Source organism: Rutidosis leptorrhynchoides, chromosome 8 (genome assembly GCF_046630445.1).
Source record: "Rutidosis leptorrhynchoides isolate AG116_Rl617_1_P2 chromosome 8, CSIRO_AGI_Rlap_v1, whole genome shotgun sequence".
NCBI lineage: Eukaryota > Viridiplantae > Streptophyta > Magnoliopsida > Asterales > Asteraceae > Rutidosis > Rutidosis leptorrhynchoides.
The window spans coordinates 46,739,546-46,764,013 of record NC_092340.1 but is presented as its reverse complement, the minus strand read 5'-3'; the positions used below and the strand labels follow the sequence as shown (position 1 = coordinate 46,764,013).

At 38.3% G+C, this 24,468-nt stretch overlaps 1 protein-coding gene across 1 annotated transcript; it reads left to right on the top strand.

The window, feature by feature from the left end:
* Positions 1 to 370: 370 nt before the first annotated feature.
* Positions 371 to 3,897, top strand: LOC139861823 (uncharacterized). Its single transcript, XM_071850346.1, has 2 exons — positions 371 to 419; positions 1,029 to 3,897. The coding sequence occupies exon 2, from the start codon at positions 1,098 to 1,100 to the stop codon at positions 2,793 to 2,795; it is 1,698 nt and encodes a 565-aa protein (XP_071706447.1). The 5' UTR covers positions 371 to 419; positions 1,029 to 1,097; the 3' UTR covers positions 2,796 to 3,897.
* Positions 3,898 to 24,468: the final 20,571 nt, after the last annotated feature.

Here is a 24,468-nt window from a genome sequence, read left to right as displayed (position 1 = left end):
AAGTAACAAATAACTGACTCGCGTCTTATTGTTCATACAACCTTTTACACTTTTTGTGTGGTTCCTAACCTACACAAAACCACCATCTTTTTCTCCGATTCTTACAATCTTTTGCACTTTCTAATTTCAGTTACAACTTATAGGTGACCGACAAAAATACTAAAATTGAATACCTCAAGATATATAATCTTATTATCTTGTAAAGAAAGTACATAAAAGGTATACACTTTTGAGATAAAACAACTTTTATAGGCATAAATTACATATTTACAAATGATAAAGGACTAAAAAGATAACTTTATGTTTCTTTTTCAACTTCACTCGGTTTCTTGACCATGTGAGTAAGATACTCTTTCTCTCTCTTAATTTAAGACCTTCTTGAAGTTGCTGCTATCAAGATTCGACTCATCCTCTTCAAGGTATGTGTTTTTTTTCCTTTGTACTTTTTTAATTATTGTTTTTTTCTGGTAACTACAGTAAATTCCATTTTATTTTATTATGTTTTTCATTATACTTTTGTTTCACTTTATATCATTAGTACATATCTTAGGGTTTGGTCTCTGTGTTTATTTCACTCTTTTAATTTGCTTTTGTTGCTTATATGCTGAATTTATATTCTGTTTTTTTTCACCTCAATTTTGATTCTACATAACCATACTAGCTTTTTTCCAGCAATTTTTTTTATTATTATTTAAGTAGTGTAATTGTTTTGCCTACATCATGATTAGTACGGAGTATTAGTTTAATTTAATCCCAGCTCTAAAGTGATATACTTTTTTTATCAATAGATATTTATGTAACAGTTAGTTGTAGATGTTTAGTGTGATTTATGATTTTATATTGAAAATGAAAAATCCATGTTTGACTTTTGAAGTCAAATCTGCTACATCTGTGTTTGTATCATCGTATCTATATACTGCTATAATTTGTAGTACTAATGTAATGTACTATACTTCTTTGTGCATTTTTTTTGGGAAGTTTGAATCTTGGATGAAAATATTAAAATTTTTTTTTATGATTTAATTTAGAATCAAGAAAACGGCAATTGGACTCAGCTGCAAGATCTGTGCTTCAAATATATGTTTTGAGATAAAAAGATGGTAGCTGAGTCATGGTTTCGCGGTCTATGGAAATCGTCAAAGAAGCATAATCACGGTGTTCGAATCGGAGTATTGGCTTTCGAAGTAGCAAGTTTGTTATCAAAACTAGTTCATCAATGGAACTCGTTAACCGATAAACAGGTTATAAAGTTACGAGACGAAATCAGTAACTCAGAGGGTATTAGAAAACTAGTATCAGATGATGATGGTTACATTGTAGATTTAATCTGTGCTGAAATGTTACATAATTTGGATAACGTAGCCCGTGTTGTGACCCGTCTTGCTAAAAATTGTAGTGACCCTCTTCTTAAATGTTTCGAACACGCTTATGACGATTTGATTAAGTCGGGTGTCGATCAGTACCAATGGCAGTTGAATTATAAGAAGATGCACAAGAAAGTTAAAAAAATGGAGAAGTTTATTTTAATTAACGCGAGTTTGTATCAAGAAATGGAAACGGTTACTGAATTCGAGCAAATAGTGAGGAGGATGAAGAGTAATGAAAATCAAGATAGTATAACTTTGGTCGAATATATGAAGAAATTGTCGTTTAGACAACAAGAAGTTAAACGATTAAGAGAGATATCGTTATGGAACAAGAGTCATGATTATGTTGTGTTCTTATTAGCGAGATCGATATTCACTATCTTTAATCGAATTGCTCATGTTTTCGGGATTAATCATGTGTTACCGTTTGCAGGCGAGAATTCTGATTCGTTAGATTCGGATCACATCAATCGGGCTCAATCTGTATCTTCGTTACTTCAGTCTTCGATTCACCCGTCTGAGTATCGGATCGCTAGGTTTTCATCTGGCCCGTTGGGTGATATAATCTCTAGATCCGGCCCGATTTCAAGAACAAATAACTTGAATGATTTCTATTCGGGTCCAATTGGTAGTTCAATCCCTTACTCTGGTAAACATCAGAACATCACTTATTCTGGTCCAATTGGGAAGTCAACACAAAAGTCAACACAAAAGTCAACATCAAAGTCAACAGCAAAATCAGGCCCGTTATCCCGTGCTACTAAAACCGGGCTGAAATTTTGGCATGGAAAAAGCTCTACACCGAATCGTTCAACCACCACTGGACCTTTGATCAGTGTAAATTCAGATGCTGCGTGTTCTACAACTCCCGAACAATCCGATCTCGAAATTACGTCAAAACAAAAAGTCTTCGATGCGCCTCCAGAAACGCTAGGTGCGGCTGCTTTAGCGTTGCATTACGCTAACGTTATCGTTGTACTTGAAAAACTTGTGGCATCACCTCATCTAATTGGTCATGATGCAAGAGATGATTTATACAATATGTTACCGAAAAACGTTAGAAGTGCGCTTAGGGTTCGATTAAAACCGTATGCAAAAAGCTTGGCTGCATCAGATTACGATACGGGTTTAGCAGAAGAATGGAACGAAGCAATTTCGTCAACTTTAGAATGGTTATCGCCGCTTGCGCATAATATGATAAGATGGCAATCCGAAAGGAGTTTCGAGCACCAAAATTTGCTTTCGAAAACGAACACGCTTCTTGTACAAACGTTACATTATGCGAATCAAGAAAAAACGGAGGCTACAATTACGGAAATTCTTGTTGGTCTTAATTATATTTGGAGGTTCAGTAGAGAAGTTAATGCGAAAGCTATGGAGTGCGATAGTGGTGGAGTAATTGATGATTCGGTTGAGTTGGTGAGTTAAACGGGTGCCATCGTAATCCGTTTCATGAGCCGTTTGCGGGTACAAGTGCGGCGGTTAGGAGGTACTGTTCATGATTCTAAAAGTAGTTGTTTTCTAAAGGATGGTGTTGATGCTTGTTAAGTGTCTGTCTTGTTGTATATGTATAGATAATGAGGAGGATGATGATGATGATGATGATGATAACACATTATCTAATGATATGAATTTTACCATATAAGAGTTTTCACTTGTGAAATATAAGATTTTGAAGTTGAGCAATTGCAGTGTTCAGTGGTTGACTTTTGTTTACCTAGCTTATACCCTGGTGGTGAACATGGGAAGAAGTGGTATAATGGGCGGGTCAGACGGATTGGGTAATAGGTTATCAGGTCAGAGAAACATGAGACTGAGTGGTAAAATGGGCAGGTCAGACGAGTTGGGTAATGGGTTATCATGTCAGAAAAACATGGGAGGAAGTGGTAAAATGGGCAGGCCAGATTGGCATGGTGGGGCTGACCCATCAAAAGCTTTCTGTTTTTTTTTTCTTCTTTCGATTTTGTATTTTTTTTGTTTTTTGTTTTTGGACAGCTGTAAGGATCACCCAGGGGGACTTAACCCCCACGCGTTCATCTCCTACACAGTTGTAACCGTCCCCAACTACGTGCCTAGGAGGAAACCCGCATCAATCCCATAAGGGCATGGACGGTAAAACTCCCTCCCCTTACACCCAACGCGATGTGGGAAAGGTGACATGGGTGGAACTTCATGGCAGAGATGAAATTGTGGGTTAATATGTAGCTACCGGAGGTCGAACTCCTGACCTCCCCTAAAGGAGGCATGCCACCACCACATCACAACTTCCTCGATTTTGTAAATATTATTGGGGCATGATGGTTGAAAGAAATTGTACTACTTTAATAAAGATTTAGCTTATTTGAATTGCTATTTGTTTGATACCAATTAACTTGAGGTCACCATTGACCCGTTGGACCAGTTTCAGTCTTACAAAGTTTATCAACGTCGACTGTTTTGACACTTTGACCCGTTCAAAGAAAATGTAGGTCTCAAAAGATGGCTCATGATTTGTAAGAAAACGTATTTAAAATACCATAATAATATCTAATTGTTCTTGACCAAATCTTGTTGATTTGGAGTGTTAATTGTAATTATGCCTGGGTATGTTAGAATCCATCTCATGCAAGTTCCTATCTCAGTAAAGTAAGGTGCAAGACCTTAAAATTGTTTCTTAAGCTGTTTTATTTTGATAATAATTAAAAAATGTTAATGACAATCTTTAGAATTGTCATTAAAAGATTAAAACGTGCTTAAAATACTCTTATTTTAATAAGGGTTTAAAGCAAAAAATAGACTAAAAACTTACACAAATGTACCGATGTCGCCCACAAACTCATTTATGTCCTACTGTCGCCTACAAACTTTCAAAAAGTGTACCAATGTAAACAAAAATAACTTGCTACCGGCTAAACTGGTTAAAATCAACACGCGTCGTTCGTGGATTAGATCTTAAAAAAAAAAAAAAAAAAAAAAAATCAGGTTAAAATTAGTATGTAACAGGTCAAAATCATAAAATATTGATATTAGCACATTTTTTGAAAGTTTGTAGGCTACACTAGTACGAAAATGGGTTTGTGGGCAACATCGGTACATTTGTGTAAGTTTGTAGCCATTTTTGACTTTAACCCTTTAATAAGAATCAACCCTCTCTTAGAAAATAACTACTTCATTTACTGCTATATTTTGCTCCAATTTTGTTCTTAATGCAACCCTAACTAAGAGTTGTCATTAATATTTTTCTAATTTATTTACAAGTATTTAATATCAAAATGTTCACAAGTCACTTTCAACTTTCGTCTTTATCCATTTTGATAAATAAGGTGCTGGTATCCGACATGCAAAATTGACCATTTATTCATTTCCCACCTATAGGTTTGGATTTGGCAAAAAACAGCGTTGTAACATCGTTGATGGCATATGAATATAAATGGTATGATATCAACAATAAATATTGTATTTGTGTTAAATCATTTTAAAATAATTTAATAGTTGTGACAAATTGTATAAAAACTAGTTTTTCAATCCTCGCTTCGCGCCGGGGTTCGGTTTCCAGTGTATTTTATTATGTTTATTTTGCATAATTATTTCGTGGCTAACGATGATGTCGTTGAAGCGCAACTCGAGTCGAACGAAAAGGTATAACCCGTCAAAGATTTAGATGTTATCTTAAATTAACAATATATGTGTATTTTCACGTTTCGCTATGGAGTTGTTCCACTTTTTAAAATTTAACGTAATTAACTCGTTGGCTTATATTAACACTCCGTATGATTTAAGAATAGAATATTTACTAGGTAATATCAAAAAAATTACTAAATAATTTTTTTTTAAAAATAATAAGACTCATATGTATATGTTGTTAATAGATTAAAATAGTTACGGAGCCCGTGAGGAAAAAATCAACGTGTATGAAAGGTGGACTCAAATATTTAGCGTTTTTTATAAAGCGTCCGTTTTGCATATAGTTAGTGACATTGTGTTCGTAGAATTATTTCGAGCTTAACGATGGTGTCGGAAAAATTTAACTCGCTGTGGGCGAGAAGATATGACCCGTTGAATATTTGTGTGGAGTTTGTTTAAGATTTTTTATGAAATGTTGATTTGACACTTTACCCCCTATTTGGGGGGTCGATTTTAATTTTTGAACTAAGTGTGAGAGGCTTTTTTGAAAGGAAAAAAAAGTGAAAAGACGAAAACGCCCTTGGTACTATTCATAACTTTTGTCTAATAGATAATACTAGTTTTTGAACCCTCGCTTCGCGCCGGGGGTTCGGTTTTCAATGTATTTTATTGTGTTTAGTTTATAAAATTATTTCGTGGCTAACGATCATGTCGTTAAAGCGCAACTCGAGTCGAACTAAAAGGTATAACCCGTCAAAGATTTAAATGTTATTTTAAATTAACAATATATGTGCATCTCCGCGTTTCGCTATGGAATTGTTGACTTTTAAAAATTTAACGCAATTAAGTCGTTAGCTTATATTAACACTTCGTATGATTTAAGAGTAGAATATTTACTGAGATTTATCCAAAAAATCACTAAATAATTAAGAAATAATAATAAGACCCAAATGTGTTTGTTGTTAAATCATTCAAGAAATAATAACAGTTACGGAGCCTGCGAGTGAAAAATTAACGTGTATGAAAAGTACCCCAAATATTTAGCGTTTTTTTAAAAAGTGTCCGTTTTACGTATAGTTAGTGACATTGTGTTCGTAAAATTATTTTGAGTTTAACGATGGTGTCGAAAAAATTTAACTCGTTGCGAGCGAGAAGATATGATCTGTTGAATATTTGAGTGGAGTTTATTTAAGATTTTTTTATGAAAATGTTGATATGACACTTTACCCCCATGTTTTGGGGGTCAATTTTAATTTTTGAACAAAGTGTGGGGTGTGTTCGTGGTGAAATAAAATTTAGTTAAAAGAAAAAAAAAATGAAGGTGAAAAGTTGAAATCACCATCTGTAACATCCCGTTTTTCATCATACATGTTCGAGGTACGTGATTAATCTTTAGAATGTTCATACTTGGTTGTATAATTGTATAAAGAGGATTTGTACGATACGTGTATGAAGGGTACCAAGTATGTACGTGTTGCTTGTTCGAATGTCAAAGAAAACTGGACGTTGTTTGAGTTACAAGGTGTGTACGTACCTTTTCGACCCCAAATAAAGTTTCAGTTGATGTTTTCAAAACTTTACCATTAGAAAGGAAATCTTATTACGTTTCCAACGATACTTGATTCATCGAAAACGGAGTTACGGTCAAAAAGTTATGGCCAAAACAAGTTGTTGAAGTTCGGATGAATTAGGCTATTGTCATGGCGCGACCAGAATGGCCACGACGCGACAAATGCCTATTTTGTGGGTCAGAAAGCTTGAAAATGTGATCTAAAATCACCCTTTGGGCCACGGCGCGGAGGGTTTACTCCGCGGAGCGACAATAGGCACGATTTGATGCTGTTCAGCCTTTTAATGAGTTAAATGAAGGGCAAAGTTGGTATTTGTAGCGACCCGACCAAATCATCATCGACGGCGCCGTCTACTTAGGTCCCGTTACGTGGTCATAAGTCCTTAAAACAACGTTTGACCAAAAGATATGTCGCATTCATTTCAAATGTAAAGGTTGTTCAAGTTTACAAGAATAGTTCCACCACAAGTTACGATACAAAGTTTTAAGTACAAATGAAACTTATGCGACACAATTTAAAAGTATCCAAAAGACGCTCCATGTATGCATATATACTCGACATCCAATGCAAGTATCAAAATAATGAGCGGAAGCATGTATCATGTATCGTTCAAGGACCTGAGAAAAACATAGAAATCTGTCAACGAAAACGTTGGTGAAATCATAGGTTTAAGTAAGTAAGTACAAGTGAACCACAAGATTTGCATCAATGAAATAATAGTAATACATTCCAAAAGTTTGTTTCACGAGCACCCAATTATCAATGCTTAACATTTCCTTCCTTTGAACCCCATCACTTAGTGCTAGAACATACACTGTTTCTCGAAAATATATTTCATTCGTAAACGGTAGCGAACCGTTTGAATGAGGGTTTGTCAAACCCATATGGATCCATACAACATAAGTTCTCGCTTACACCCGGCAAGTGTAACTAATGATAATCGAATTGAGGATTTTGTTCTAAACTCGTATGTAGAATGTTTGTTTTCCTGTACTTGTGTTCACTTAGTAAAGAAATGTTTATGTTTTCTCATCCCAAATGTAAGTTCAAAAAGAGTAAAAGTGGGACTATGATCTCACCTTGAATGCACGAGTAGTAAAGTACTTCAACAAGTAAATGTGTGCAAAGAACAATGCTAGTCTTGACCTAAACAAATAGGTTGTATCAATAACGATAGTCACGATTGGTCAAAGATGTCCAATTAGTCCTATGGCTCGTTACGACTCGATTATGTAGCATGTGAGATCAAATTGTCAAGTTTCATGCAAGGTACAAGTATATAAACAAGTTAGGAGGGTTGCATAATCATTTGGTTAAGTTTGACAAAAAGTCAAACTTTGGTCGGTCAAAGTCAACAAAAGTCAACACGTTCGGGTCGGGTCCCGGATAAATTTTCTATGCTAATTATTCATATACAAGTATATTAAAACAAGTTTCATGTGAATCGGAGGTCCGTAGGTCATCAAACATTTCACGTGAAATGGGACGAGGAGGTCAGAATCTGACCAGGCACATCTGCGCGCCGCGCGGGGATGGGGCGCGCCGCGCCACCATCTGTGCAGGTCTGTTTCTGTTTTTCCCAAGTATGCACGAGCCAAAATCAATTCTAACACAACAATTGACCCGCAAACACTTATAATGCCTATCATATATCGTTGGAAAGGTATTTTGACGAGGAATACAACTAAGCACTTATGGTCCAACAATAACATCATTTACAATAGCCGAAATCTCATCAAGCGAACAATAAAAGTCCATTTTCAAAGTTTCAAGTTCATCAATCGCATTTTGAGTTTCGGGAAACCAATTCACACATATGATATGCCGTTTTGAAGGTAATCAAGCATACAATTCAACTAGACACTTACTAATAATAATCCATGGCATTCAATGCATCAAAAGTCCATTTCAAGTTCATCAAACCCTAACCCAAATTCACCAAAATCAATAATCAAGTTCATGAAGTTTTCTAAGGCAACCTACACATCAAATTGAAGCTAGTGATGCTAGTAACACAATTAAAACATCAACTTTTAACATCTAACAACATATGATCATCCAAAATTCAAGAACAACACACCAAAATTCAAGTTCATGCTAGTTACACTAAAACAACGAGATCGAGCATATAAATCATATATTCATGTTAGACTTGAGCCATAGACACTAATTAACACTTTTATAAGTTAAAAAACATCAAGAACACAAAATCTAGTGATTTTAGAAAGTTACCCAAATGAGATGAAGTTGGTACCAAAATGAAGAGGATGAAGAGAGGATCACAAATATGTAGTTTATTTTGTTGTAAGCCTCCTAGATCGAATTTAGATGATGATTGAATGAATATGGTTTTTGGGTGTGTGTTCTTGCTAGAGAGAAAGAGAGAGAGATGGAGATGAAAATGAATGGGTGAAAGGGGTTTGACCCTTTGACCTAGTCAAGGGTTTGATCCCTTGTCAAGTTTAGTCCCTCAACTTTCGTTCGGGTGCGGGAATTACCTAAACGAGATAATTTAAAATGCGTATCAACGGGAGATGTTATAAACATATAACGGACTTTATATTAGTATAACGGAAAAGTAAATGGAAAAAGGCGGGATGTTACATTACCTACTCCTTAAAAGAAATTTCGTCCCGAAATTTAAGTAGGCGTAGTAGTCGTTGTTTCTTCCTCGAGATCTTGCGTTTCCGAATTCACGAATAGATGAGGATACTTCCTTTGCATTTGATCTTGTCTTTCCCAAGTAAACTCGGGTCCTCTTTTGGCATTCCAACGAACCTTGACAATCGGGATTCGGCTTTGTTTCAATGTCTTGACGGAGGTGTCCACAATTTCAACCGGTTCCTCCACAAAATGAAGTTTGTCATCAATAGTAAGTTCTTCGAGAGGGATGACGATATCGGGTTCGGCAAGACACTTTTTCAAGTTAGATACATGGAAGGTAGGATGAACGGAGTTCAATTGAGGCGGAAGATCTAAACGATAAGCAACGGTTCCAATACGCTCCAAGATTTCGAAAGGACCAATATACCGCGGATTTAGCTTCCCGCGTTTCCCAAAACGGATTACACCCTTCCAAGGTGCGACTTTTAACATTACTCGGTCACCGACTTGAAATTCAAGATCGTTGCGCCGTTTGTCGGTATAGCTCTTTTGACGACTTCGGGCCGTCCTAAGCCTATCTCGGATTTGAACGATTTTCTCGGTGGTTTCGTGAATGAGTTCGGGTCCGGTGAATTGCACGTCGCCTACCTCGGCCCAACAAAGAGGTGAACGACATTTGCGGCCATATAGCGCTTCAAAAGGTGCGGCTTTAATACTCGCGTGATAACTATTGTTGTAAGAGAACTCGGCGAGAGGTAAGTGCTTGTCCCAAGCTTTTCCGAAATCAACCACGCAAGCTCGTAACATGTCCTCTAAGGTTTGAATTGTACGTTCGCTTTGTCCATCGGTTTGAGGATGATATGCGGTGCTCATGTCTAAACGCGTTCCCAACGCTTCTTGCAATGTACGCCAAAATCTAGAAACGAAACGGCCATCTCGGTCGGAGATAATCGATAAAGGTACACCGTGTCGGGCTACGATCTCCTTAATGTAAAGTTGTGCAAGTTTCTCCATTTTGTCCGTTTCTTTCATGGCAAGGAAGTGTGCGGATTTGGTGAGACGGTCAACAATAACCCAAATGGTATCATAACCGCCCGTCGTTTTTGGTAGCTTGGTGATAAAATCCATCGTTATCCTTTCCCACTTCCATTGCGGGATCTCGGGTTGTTGAAGTAGTCCGGACGGTCTTTGGTGTTCGGCTTTGACTTTGGAACATGTCAAACACTTGGAAACATACGTAGCTACGTCCCTTTTGATGTTCGGCCACCAATATAGTTGTTTAAGGTCGTGGTACATCTTATTGGCACCGGGGTGAATCGAGTATCGTGACTTATGGGCTTCATCTAAAATAAGGCTTCGTAGATCCCCATAACTAGGCACCCAAATTCTTCCGGCGAAATATCGGAGTCCGGTTTCTTTAACTTCGAATCGAGAGGTGAGGACGTTCAAGTGTTCGAGAGAGATGTTTTCATCCTTGAGAGCCTCATCTTGGGCTACCCGAATTTGGCTATTAAGGTTTGTGTGGATGGTGATGTTTAAGGCTCGGACACGAAGAGGCACCGCTCTTTCTTTTCGACTTAAGGCATCGGCTACTACGTTTGCCTTCCCGGGATGGTAACGAAGCTCGCAATCGTAATCGTTCAAAGTTTCGATCCACCGTCGTTGTCTCATGTTTAGTTGCTTTTGATCGAAAATGTGTTGGAGACTTTTGTGGTCGGTAAAGATAGTACTCTTGGTTCCATAAAGATAGTGTCTCCACATTTTAAGTGCAAAGACGACGGCTCCGAGTTCGAGATCATGCGTCGTGTAGTTTCGTTCATGAATTTTGAGTTGTCGAGAAGCATAAGCAATGACTTTCGTTCGTTGCATCAATACACACCCAAAACCATGTTTTGAGGCGTCGCAATATACAACAAAGTCATCATTGCCTTCGGGAAGTGACAAGATAGGAGCGGTGGTTAGCTTCGTTTTCAAGATTTGGAATGCGGATTCATGTTCGGTCGCCCAAATGAATTTCTTTCCCTTGTGAGTCAATGCGGTTAGAGGACGTGCAACCAAAGAGAAATTTTCGATGAATCTACGATAGTACCCGGCGAGACCCAAAAATTGACGAATGTGAGTAGGAGTAGTAGGAGTCTCCCATTTGCTAATGGCTTCAATTTTCGTTGGATCGACTTTAATACCTTGGTCACTTACAACATGACCAAGAAATTGAACTTCCTTTAACCAAAATTCACACTTGGAGAATTTGGCATAGAGTTGTTCTTGTCTTAAAAGTTCAAGCACAAGTCGGAGATGTTGTTCGTGCTCTTCTTCATTTTTAGAATAGATCAATATGTCATCGATGAACACAATAACGAATTTATCGAGATACGGTTTGCACACGCGGTTCATAAGATCCATGAACACCGCCGGTGCATTAGTGAGACCAAATGGCATGACAAGGAATTCATAACTACCATAACGAGTCCGGAAAGCGGTTTTGGAGACATCTTCCCCCTTAACCCTTAATTGATGATAACCCGAGCGGAGATCGATTTTCGAATATACACAAGACCCTTGTAGTTGATCAAAGAGGTCATCGATGCGAGGAAGAGGATATCGGTTCTTAACCGTCAATTTATTTAGTTCACGATAATCAATGCACATTCGTAGGGATCCGTCTTTCTTTTTAACAAACAAAATCGGAGCGCCCCAAGGTGAATGGCTAGGTTGGATAAAACCACGATCAAGTAGTTCTTGGATTTGACTTTGCAATTCTTGCATTTCAGATGGAGCGAGTCTATATGGTGCACGTGCTACGGGTGCGGCTCCCGGAATAAGATCGATTTGGAATTCAACCGGTCGATGAGGCGGAAGACCCGGCAATTCGTCGGGAAATACATCGGAATAGTCACTAACAATTGGCACATCATCGATGTGCTTCTCATCGGACTCGACTTTCTTAACGTGAGCAAGGATCGCAAAACAACCCTTACGGAGTAGTTTTCTAACTTTAATACACGAAACGAGGTTGAGTCCGGTGCAACTCTTATCGCCATAGACGATCAAAGGTTCACCATTCTCGATAGGAATTCGGATTGCGTTAAGATCACAAAGAATGTGAGATTTCGTTTTGACTAACCAATTCATACCGATTATTACATCAAAGCTTCCTAGTTCCATGGGTATCAAGTCAATTTCAAATTCCTTACCCAAAATGTTTAACGTACACCCCCGGTAATATGTGTTGGCACTTAATAGTTTCCCGTTAGCCACTTCAATGGTATAAGTGGTATCTAATGGAAGAGGTGGAGTGCTAAAAGAATGAGTCAAAGTCTTGGATACAAAGCATTTATCGGCACCCGAATCGAATAAGCAAGAGACATAAGAATTGTTGAGAAGAAACGTACCCGTGACTAGTTCAGTGTCATCCCGGGCTTCCTCGGTGTTGATGTTGAAAGCTCGGCCGCGCGTGTTGGGGTTATCTTTCTTCTTTGGGCATGCATTTCTATAATGACCCGTTTGACCACATTCGTAACAAGTGCCCGTCTTTGGTGCATTGGGCCACTTTCGAACAACGGGAGTGGCACTTTTACAATCGTTGGCCTTATGACCAACTCCTTGGCACCGGTGGCAAATTAACTTGCCACATTCACCAAAGTGATGTTTGTTGCATTTGTTGCAAAGAGGTAGGTTCCCGGCATAACCCCTCTTGCCGTCGGAAGTGAAAGATTTCTTGGCAAAGTTGTTGTTGCTTGATTGGGAGGGTTCCCACTTTCTTTTGTTGCCGCCTGATTTATCCTCGGCCTTAGGTGCCGGAACTACGATTTCGTCAACCGTTTCAATTAGTTGGCGAGCCATGTTTATATTGGCTTGATGAGTAGTGGGTTTGGATGACATCACCCCTTATTTGATGCTTTTTGGAAGACCGAGCATGTAGAGCTCAATCCTTTGAGATTCGGGGTTAACAAGATTAGGACACATCAAGGATAGTTCGGCGAAACGTTGATTATAAGCTTTAAGATCGTTTCCGACCGCTTTCAAAGCTCTTAGTTCTTCCTCAAGCTTTCGGGTTTCTTCGCGCGGAAAATATTCAACAATCATCTTTTCCTTTAGATCGGCCCAAGAGAGGGCATGAGCTTCATCGGTACCCACCGATTGAACATAGGTGTTCCACCATGTTAGAGCAATTCCGGAGAAAGTGTGAGTGGAGTATTTGACCTTGTCTTGGTCCCGACAACCGCTTATGCTAAAGACGGCTTCCGTTTGCTCAAACCATCGGGTGAGCACGACCGGTCCCCCGGTTCCATCAAAAGTGTGAAGTTTGCACCCCATGAAAGCTTTATAGGAGCATCCCTCGTTTGAGTTTCCGGCTCCATTGTTGTTGTTGTTGTTGTTGTTGTTGTTGTTGTGGTTGTTATTATTATTGTTGTTGGATGAGTGACCGGCCATGGCCGCATCTACGGCGGTAGCTATCATCCGTTCGAGAGGTTGTTCGGGAGTTTCATTGCGGCGTACACGACGAGGAGCCATTGTTCCTTCAAGACACAAGAATATCATTGATTAGTATTCTCAATAATACTAACCGTGATATAGAATAAAGATAAAGAGAAGTTTTTCCTCGACTCGCCTTAAATTCTTTATGTCATAATGTCGGAACGTTCATATGAGTCACCGTAATATAATCCCGGAAATTATATTACCCTGATTCATATGTGCATTCGACATCATTTCATATAGTCAAGGTGGCGCGTCAATCAAATTAAACAACGTGAGATTAAGATGAACTAAGAGTAGATATGAGTAGAAGCGTTCGAGTATAAATGCACAAGTAGTCAAGTAATTCCTACTTCAAGTCTATATGCCGGTTGTAGTCTAGACTCACCAATGTACCCTATGACTCGGGGTTGACACTAATGAACTCTAAATCCCTACAACCAACGCTCTGATACCATCTGTAGCGACCCGACCAAATCATCATCGACGGCGCCGTCTACTTAGGTCCCGTTACGTGGTCATAAGTCCTTAAAACAACATTTGACCAAAAGATATGTCGCATTCATTTCAAATGTAAAGGTTGTTCAAGTTTACAAGAATAGTTCCACCACAAGTTACGATACAAAGTTTTAAGTACAAATGAAACTTATGCGACACAATTTAAAAGTATCCAAAAGACGCTCCATGTATGCATATATACTCGACATCCAATGCAAGTATCAAAATAATGAGCGGAAGCATGTATCATGTATCGTTCAAGGACCTGAGAAAAACATAGAAATCTGTCAACGAAAACGTTGGTGAAATCATAGGTTTAAGTAAGTAAGTACAAGTGAACCACAAGATTTGCATCAATGAAATAATAGTAATACATTCCAAAAGTTTGTTTCACGAGCACCCAATTATCAATGCTTAACATTTCCTTCCTTTGAACCCCATCACTTAGTGCTAGAACATACACTGTTTCTCGAAAATATATTTCATTCGTAAACGGTAGCGAACCGTTTGAATGAGGGTTTGTCAAACCCATATGGATCCATACAACATAAGTTCTCGCTTACACCCGGCAAGTGTAACTAATGATAATCGAATTGAGGATTTTGTTCTAAACTCGTATGTAGAATGTTTGTTTTCCTGTACTTGTGTTCACTTAGTAAAGAAATGTTTATGTTTTCTCATCCCAAATGTAAGTTCAAAAAGAGTAAAAGTGGGACTATGATCTCACCTTGAATGCACGAGTAGTAAAGTACTTCAACAAGTAAATGTGTGCAAAGAACAATGCTAGTCTTGACCTAAACAAATAGGTTGTATCAATAACGATAGTCACGATTGGTCAAAGATGTCCAATTAGTCCTATGGCTCGTTACGACTCGATTATGTAGCATGTGAGATCAAATTGTCAAGTTTCATGCAAGGTACAAGTATATAAACAAGTTAGGAGGGTTGCATAATCATTTGGTTAAGTTTGACAAAAAGTCAAACTTTGGTCGGTCAAAGTCAACAAAAGTCAACACGTTCGGGTCGGGTCCCGGATAAATTTTCTATGCTAATTATTCATATACAAGTATATTAAAACAAGTTTCATGTGAATCGGAGGTCCGTAGGTCATCAAACATTTCACATGAAATGGGACGAGGAGGTCAGAATCTGACCAGGCACATCTGCGCGCCGCGCGGGGATGGGGCGCGCCGCGCCACCATCTGTGCAGGTCTGTTTCTGTTTTTCCCAAGTATGCACGAGCCAAAATCAATTCTAACACAACAATTGACCCGCAAACACTTATAATGCCTATCATATATCGTTGGAAAGGTATTTTGACGAGGAATACAACTAAGCACTTATGGTCCAACAATAACATCATTTACAATAGCCGAAATCTCATCAAGCGAACAATAAAAGTCCATTTTCAAAGTTTCAAGTTCATCAATCGCATTTTGAGTTTCGGGAAACCAATTCACACATATGATATGCCGTTTTGAAGGTAATCAAGCATACAATTCAACTAGACACTTACTAATAATAATCCATGGCATTCAATGCATCAAAAGTCCATTTCAAGTTCATCAAACCCTAACCCAAATTCACCAAAATCAATAATCAAGTTCATGAAGTTTTCTAAGGCAACCTACACATCAAATTGAAGCTAGTGATGCTAGTAACACAATTAAAACATCAACTTTTAACATCTAACAACATATGATCATCCAAAATTCAAGAACAACACACCAAAATTCAAGTTCATGCTAGTTACACTAAAACAACGAGATCGAGCATATAAATCATATATTCATGTTAGACTTGAGCCATAGACACTAATTAACACTTTTATAAGTTAAAAAACATCAAGAACACAAAATCTAGTGATTTTAGAAAGTTACCCAAATGAGATGAAGTTGGTACCAAAATGAAGAGGATGAAGAGAGGATCACAAATATGTAGTTTATTTTGTTGTAAGCCTCCTAGATCGAATTTAGATGATGATTGAATGAATATGGTTTTTGGGTGTGTGTTCTTGCTAGAGAGAAAGAGAGAGAGATGGAGATGAAAATGAATGGGTGAAAGGGGTTTGACCCTTTGACCTAGTCAAGGGTTTGATCCCTTGTCAAGTTTAGTCCCTCAACTTTCGTTCGGGTGCGGGAATTACCTAAACGAGATAATTTAAAACGCGTATCAACGGGAGATGTTATAAACATATAACGGACTTTATATTAGTATAACGGAAAAGTAAATGGAAAAAGGCGGGATGTTACAGTATTTCACATGTGGACGGGTTTTTGGCCATAAAACTGATCCCAATCTTATCCAAACCTCATTTTCTTCATTCTCCTTCCCTCCCACTCACACACTAAACCCTAGAGAGAGAGAGTAAAGGGTTTAGAGAGAGAAATCTCGAATCGGGGAAGAAGAAGAGTGTTTTGGATCGGGTCACAAGAGTTAATGTTGTTTTCCTCGTTCACTGCTACGTTGTGGTAGTGATGGTAAGTTCTAACTCCGAAATTCATCTTTATGATTTGATATTCAAGTTAGGGTTTTGAGCTTTTTAGTTGTAAAACCCATTTAGATGATGAAGTGGGTTTATGAAAACTAGTTATTTTTGATACATGGCGGGATTTGAGTTGATTGACGTTTTGGCCATGATTAGGCTTTGGTTTTGGGTGTAATCACTTAGTTTAGTGATTTTGGAAGTGTTGGAACCCTTTTGGGTGTATTTGGGTTGACTAATTTTGAAATGGGTCAAAATTAGGGTTTATGTTTCAAATTGGGTAAGTTAAGGGTTTAACACTTGTGATTTGGTTTAATTGGTGTATTAGGGCCATTTTCACTTGTGTTAATGATTATTGGTTAGTTTGAGCATTTTTATGACTTGTCAAAATGGGTAAATTGAATTGGGTCAAACTTGATGATGACACTAGTTTTGGTCAAAGGGATGTTAAACACTTTCGTTAAGTGTTAAATGGCGTTTTTGAATGAAAATAAACTTGAGAAGTGATTTTGGGTTAAAATGATATTTTTAACATAAGTCAAACGTGGTCAAAAGCAATATGGATCAATATTGCACGTGTTGGGGTTTTTAGTGTATTTGGCGTTTGAAATTATTACTACCTAAGTAGTAATTTAATGTTAAGACCTAGGTTTGGTCTAATTGGTGTAAAGTATGATTTGGGCTAAATTGTACTTTGTTGTGGGGTTTGAATTACCACCCGTAGTGGTAGTTGGTGAAGTCCACTTTAGGTGTCTAAATGGGCGGATTGTGGGGGTAGGTATAAACCCTTGGTTAAGGGTGTTGGCGTCGAAATTCTCTTGTAGAGAATGTATATTGATTATGTGTATACCTATATGCGTATTATAGGTAAAGGTTTGCTCGGTGGCGTTTAAAGGCGAATTACATACATGACTTGTGCGGGCTTTCCAAGGTGAGTGGAATAATTATATATGTATGTATATGATTTATTTACTTGTGGGGTATGGGTTGAAGTTCAATGTTGTCGATACCATATCCTAGAGTATATTGTTTGTTTTGATGAGGGTTAAAGTTCGATGTTGACGATACCTCATGTATGGATTTAAAGTTCGATGTTGACGAAGCCATACCACTATTGTAGTGACATTTGATGAGGGTTTAAGTTCGATGTTGACGATACCTCATATGTGGGTTTAAGTTCGATGTTGACGATACCACATTAATTCATTCGATGAGGGTTTAAGTTCGATGTTGACGATACCTCATATGTGGTTTTAAGTTCGATGTTGACGATACCACATTTATTAGGACGAATGGGAATTAAGTTCGATGTTGATGATACCATTCGTTGGGCTAGCCTTGAAATCTTGATTACTAATGGATGTTGTGAACATCAATGTGTTATGTGTTGTAGTGTAGCATATTATATTGTTCGGATTATATGCTATTGTTTGTGCTAGCTTGCGTATTGGAGATTTTAGCGTTATACTTTGCGATGGTATGCTAATTAAAATGCTAGCGTGTATGCGGTAATTGTGTAAGTGATTGCAAGTAGGTAAATTATATATGTATATGTATAATTATTGCATTCACTAAGCGTAAGCTTACCCCTCTCGTTGTTTACCTTTTTACAGGTATTGTGTTATGAAGCTATCTAGTTGTTAGACTAGATGCGTAGGAGCACTTGGGCTCGATGGGGTAGCTATTGGATATTGGACGTGGATTGGGGTTTTGGTAGATTCTCGGGATTATGCTCTTGGTATCGGGTTGGGCTATTGTGTCTTAACCGTGGTGTTGAGTAAATGTTTCGAGGTCGCATCGTTTGGTGTGTCGAGTCAAACTTTGTATGTGAAATACATTCTCGTAAGGATGTATGGTGTCATTTGTAAACCAAGAGTCGAGATAAAATGTTTAACGTGTTATTATGATAAATTGTATACGAATAACTATTTTGAAATGGTTTGTATACTTGGATGTTATTGGGACCTAACTTATTATATATAAAAAAAATGTGTACTCCGTTTTTGGTAAACGGATTAAGGGTTGTTTTAAGTGGTATCAGAGCATAGTCTAAGGAAATTGGGTGACCTTGGAATAGGTGCCTAGTCTTAGACTTATTGGCGGTTATGTGTAGCAACCCGACAAAATTGTCATTGACGGCGCCGTCTACTTAGGTCCCGTTACGTGGTCATAAGTCTTTAAAATGACGTTTGACCAAAATATGTCGCATTCATTTCAAATGTAAAGATGTTTCAAGTTTACAAAAGTAGTTCAACAACTAGTGACATTACAACATTTTAAGTACAAATGAAACCTATGCGACACAATTTCTAAGTAAAGTCAAAAGATGCTTCATGTATGCATGTATACTCGACATCCAAGCAAGTATCAAAGAGAGTGCGGAAGCATGTATCACATAGCCTTCAAGGACCCGAGAAAAACATATAGAAAACTGTCAACGAAAAACGTTGGTGAAATCATAGGTGTATTAGTAACGTTGTTTTTGAACCACAAGATTTAATATTTTCATAAAGTTGATTATCTAAATCGTTTGCATTCCAAAAGTTGTTGCACGTCCGCGAGCACCCAATTATCAAAACTTAACTGTTTTGTACCCTGTTACGTAGTGTTAGAACATACACTATACTTGAAAATATATTTCATCCGCTAACGGTAGCAAACCGTCCGAATGAGGGCTCGTCAAGCCCATGTGATCACATAACATAAGTTCACGTTTACACCCTGCAAGTGTAACTAATGATAATTGAATTGAGGCTTTTTGTTCTAACTCGCTGTGGAATGTTTGTTTTCGTACTTTTGTTTAAAGCATAAAAGTATGATAAGTATATGTTTCTCATCCCATGATTTAAAGTATAAAAGTTGTTGAAAAGATGGGACTATGATCTCACCTTGATTACAAGAGTATAAAAGTACTTCACAAGTAAACGTGTGCAAGAACGGATGCTAGTCTTGACCTAAACAAATAGGTCGTATCAATAACGGTAAACATGATTGGTCAAAGTTGTTCAATTAGTCCTATGGCTCGTTACGACTCGATTAATATAGCATGTGAGTCAAATTGTCAAGTTTCATACAAGATACAAGTATAAAAGCACGTTAGAATGATTGCATAAGTATTTGGTTAAGTTTGACTAAAAGTCAAACTTGGTCAAAGTCAAATTCAATGGGGTCGGGTCGGGTATCCGACAATTTTTCTATGAAAGATAAGCATATATAAGTATGTTGGCCAAGTTTCATGTTAATCGGACATGTATAGCATAGTGGGAATTAAACGAAAAAAAAAAAATTTGGACAGCCAGCTTCAGATGCGACGCATCAGTCAGAAGATGCGCCGCATCCAGAGCAGATGCGCCGCATCCCTATCTGACTTCAGTGGAAAAACTGAAAATTGACAAGTCTCGAACCAAACTTTAATTTATCATAACTAACGAACCGTAAACACCTAAAACGCATACCATACATCGTTGGAAAGGTAATTTAACAAGGAATACAACTAAACACAATTCATCAACCAAAATCATCATTTACAATAATCAAATCCAAGTTTAAAGCTCATTAAATGATCACCATAAATGTTTTCAAGTTCATAAATGCACTTTGATGATTCGGGAACTAAATGCACACATATGATACACCGTTTCGTAGGTAATTACGCATTCAATACAACTAAACACTCACAAACAACATTGCAAAGCATTCAATGCATCAAAAGTTCATTTTACTTCTATCAAACCTTAACTCAAAATCATAAATTTAACAATTATGTTTATGAAGTTTTTTCATGTCAACCTACACACCAAATTGAAGCTAGTGATGCTAGTAACACATTTACTACATGCACTTTTAACATCTAACAACATTTAAGCAACCAAATCTCAAGATCAAACACACCCATTTCAAGTTTAAGCTAGTTACATCAAAATGACAAGAACAAGCATACAAATCATATATTCATGTTAGACTTGAGCCATAGACACTAATTAACACCTTTATAAGTTAAAAACATCAAGAACAAAGAATCTAGTGATTTTAGAAAGTTACCCAAACTATATGAAATCGGTATGGAATTGAAGAGGAAGATGCAAGGATTCCGAATATGTAATTTGTTTTGATGTTTGATTGCTAACTTGAAAATGGATGAAGAATCTTTGAATTAGAGTTTGAGAGAAAAAGAGTTGAAGTATTGAAAAAGAGGAGGAGATGAATGAATGGAAGGGATAAGGTTTGACCATTTGACCTAGTCAAAAGTTTGGTCTCTTGGCAAGTTTAGTCCCTCAAGTTTGAAGCGAGTGCGTGAATTATCTAAACGAAATATTTTAAAACGCGTATTAACGGAAGATGTTATAATTACATAACAGACTTTAGAATAATTAAACGGAAAGTAAACGGAAAAAGACGGGATGTTACATTACCTACTCCTTAAAAGAAATTTCGTCCCGAAATTTAAGTAGGCGTAGTGGTCGTTGTTTCTTCCTCGGGATCTTGCATTTCCAAATCTACGAATAAATGAGGGTATTTCCTTTGCATTTGATCTTGTCTTTCCCAAGTAAACTCGGGTCCTCTTTTGGCATTCCAACGGACCTTGACAATTAAAATTCGGCTTTGTTTTAGCGTTTTGACAGAGTGGTCCACAATTTCCACCGGTTCTTCTACGAAATGAAGTTTGTCATCAATAGTAAGCTCTTCGAGAGGGACGATGATATCGGGTTCGGCAAGGCACTTCTTCAAGTTTGATACATGGAAAGTAGGATGAACGGAGCTCAATTGAGGCGGAAGATCTAATCGGTAAGCAACGGTTCCAATACGTTCCAAGATTTCGAAAGGACCAATATATCGTGGATTTAAATTCCCGCGTTTTCCGAAACGAATTACACCTTTCCAAGGTGCGACTTTTAACATTACGCGGTCATCGACTTGGAATTCGAGGTCATTGCATCTAATGTCAGTATAGCTCTTTTGACGACTACAGGCCATCCTAAGTCTGTCTCGGATTTGAACGATCTTCTCGGTTGTTTCGTGAATGAGTTTGGGTCCGGTGGTTTGTGTGTCGCCTACTTCGGCCCAACAAAGAGGTGAACGACATTTTCGGCCATATAAGGCTTCGAAAGGTGCGACGTTGATACTCGCGTGATAACTATTGTTGTAAGAGAATTCGGTGAGAGGTAAGTGCTTGTCCCAAGCTTTTCCGAAATCGATAACGCAAGCTCGTAGCATGTCTTCCAAAGTTTGAATTGTGCGTTTGCTTTGTCCGTCGGTTTGCGGATGGTATGCAGTGCTCATGTCTAATCGTGATCCCAACGCTTCTTGTAAAGTACGCCAGAATCTAGAAACAAAACGGCCATCTCGGTCGGAAATAATCGATAATGGTACACCGTGACGGGCTGCGATCTCTTTAATGTAAAGTTGTGCAAGTTTCTCCATTTTGTCGGTTTCCTTCATGGCTAGGAAGTGGGCGGATTTGGTGAGACGGTCAACAATATCCCAAATGGTATCATAACCGCCTATTGTATTGGGTAGTTTTGTGATAAAATCCATCGTTATTCTTTCCCACTTCCATTGTGGGATTTCGGGTTGTTGAAGTAATCCGGATGGTCTTTGATGTTCGGCTTTGACTTTGGAGCAAGTTAGGCATTTTCCAACATAAGTAGCGACATCCCTTTTAATGTTTGGCCACCAATATTGTTCCTTGAGGTCGTGGTACATCTTATTGGCACCGGGGTGAATCGAATACCTTGACTTATGGGCTTCGTCTAAAATAAGGCTTCGTAGGTCCCCATAACTAGGTACCCAAATTCTCTTGGCAAAATATCGGAGTCCGGTCTCCTTAACTTCGAATCGTGAGGCGAGGATGTTCAAGCGTTCGAGAGAGATGTTTTCATCCTTGAGAGCCTCGTCTTGGGCGACGCAAATTTGGTTATTGAGATTGGTGTGGATGGTGATGTTTAAAGATCGGACACGAAGATGCACCGCTCTTTCTGTTTAACTTAAGGCATCGGCTACTACATTTGCCTTCCCGAGATGGTAACGAAGCTCACAATCGTAATCTTTCAAAGTTTCAATCCACCGTCGTTGTCTCATGTTTAGTTTTTTTTGATCGAAGATGTGTTGAAGGCTTTTGTGATCGGTGAAGATAGTACTCTTGGTTCCATAAAGATAGTGTCTCCACATTTTGAGTGCAAAGACAACGGCTCCAAGTTCGAGATCATGTGTCGTGTAGTTCCGTTCATGAATTTTTAGTTGTCGGGAGACATAAGCAATGACTTTCTTTCGTTGAATCAATACACACCCAAAACCATGTTTCGAGGCATCGCAATATACAACAAAATCATCATTGCTTTCGGGAAGTGACAAGATAGGAGCGGTGGTTAGCTTTTTTTTCAAGATTTGAAACGCGGACTCTTGTTCGGTTGCCCAAACGAATTTCTTTCCCTTGTGAGTTAACGCGGTTAAAGGACGAGTAACCAAAGAGAAATTCTCGATGAACCTACAATAATACCCGGCAAGGCCTAAGAATTGACGAATATGAGTATGAGTAGTAGGGGTTTCCCATTTGCTAATGGCTTCGATTTTCGCGGGATCGACCTTAATACCTTGATCGCTTAAAACATTCACACTTGGAGAATTTGGCATAGAGTTGTTCTTGTCTCAAGAGTTCGAGCACGAGTCAAAGGTGTTGTTCGTGCTCCTCTTCGCTTTTAGAATAGACCAATATATCATCGATGAATACAATAATGAATTTGTCGAGATAAGGTTTGCACACGCGGTTCATAAGATCCATGAACACCGCCAGTGCATTAGTTAGACCAAATGGCATGACAAGGAATTCGAAACTACCATAGCGAGTCCGGAAAGCGGTTTTGGAGACATCTTCCCCCTTAACCCTTAATTGATGATAACCCGAGCGGAGATCGATTTTTTAATATACACGAGATCCTTGTAGTTGATCAAAGAGGTTGTCAATGTGAGGAAGAGGATATCGGTTCTTAACCGTCAATTTATTTAGGTCACGATAATCAATGCACATTCGTAGGAATCCATCTTTCTTCTTAACGAACAAAATCGGAGCGCCCCATGGTGAATGGCTAGGTTGGATAAAACCGTGGTCAAGTAGTTCTTGGATTTCACTTTGTAATTCTTGCATCTCGGATGGAGCAAGTCCATACGGTGCACGTGCTACGGGTGCGGCTCCCGGAATAAGATCGATTTGAAATTCAACCGGTCGATGAGGTGGAAGACCCGGCAATTCGTCGGGAAATACATCGGAAAAGTCACTAACAATTGGCACATCATCGATATGCTTCTCATCGGTCTCAACTTTCTTAACGTGGGCTAGGATCGTGAAACAACCTTTACGAAGATATTTTTCAACCTTAAGGCACGAGACGAGGTTGAGTCCGGTGCAACTCTTATCGCCATAGACAATCAAGGGTTCACCATTCTCGATAGGAATTTGAATTGCTTTGAGATCACAAAGGATGTGAGATTTTGTTTTGGCTAACCAATCCTTACCAATTATTACATCGAAGCTCCCTAGTTCTATAGGTATCAAGTCAATTTCAAACTCTTTACCCAATAAGTTTAACGTACACCCCCGGTAATATGTGTCGGCACTTAATAGTTTCCCGTTGGCCACTTCAATGGTGTAAGTAGTATCTAGTGGGAGTGGTAGAGTGCTAAAAGAATGAGTCAAAATCTTGGATACAAAACTCTTATCGGCACCCGAATTGAATAAGCAAGAGACATAAGAATTGTTGAGAAGAAACGTACCCGTGACTAGTTCATTGTCATCTCGGGCTTCCTTGGTGTTAATGTTGAAAGCACGGCCGCGTGAATTGGGGTTAGCTTTCTTCTTTGGGCATGC

Coding starts and splice junctions, on each gene's coding strand:
- LOC139861823 (XM_071850346.1), top strand. CDS start 1,098: ATGGTAGCTGAGTCATGGTTTCGCGGTCTATGGAAATCGTCAAAGAAG.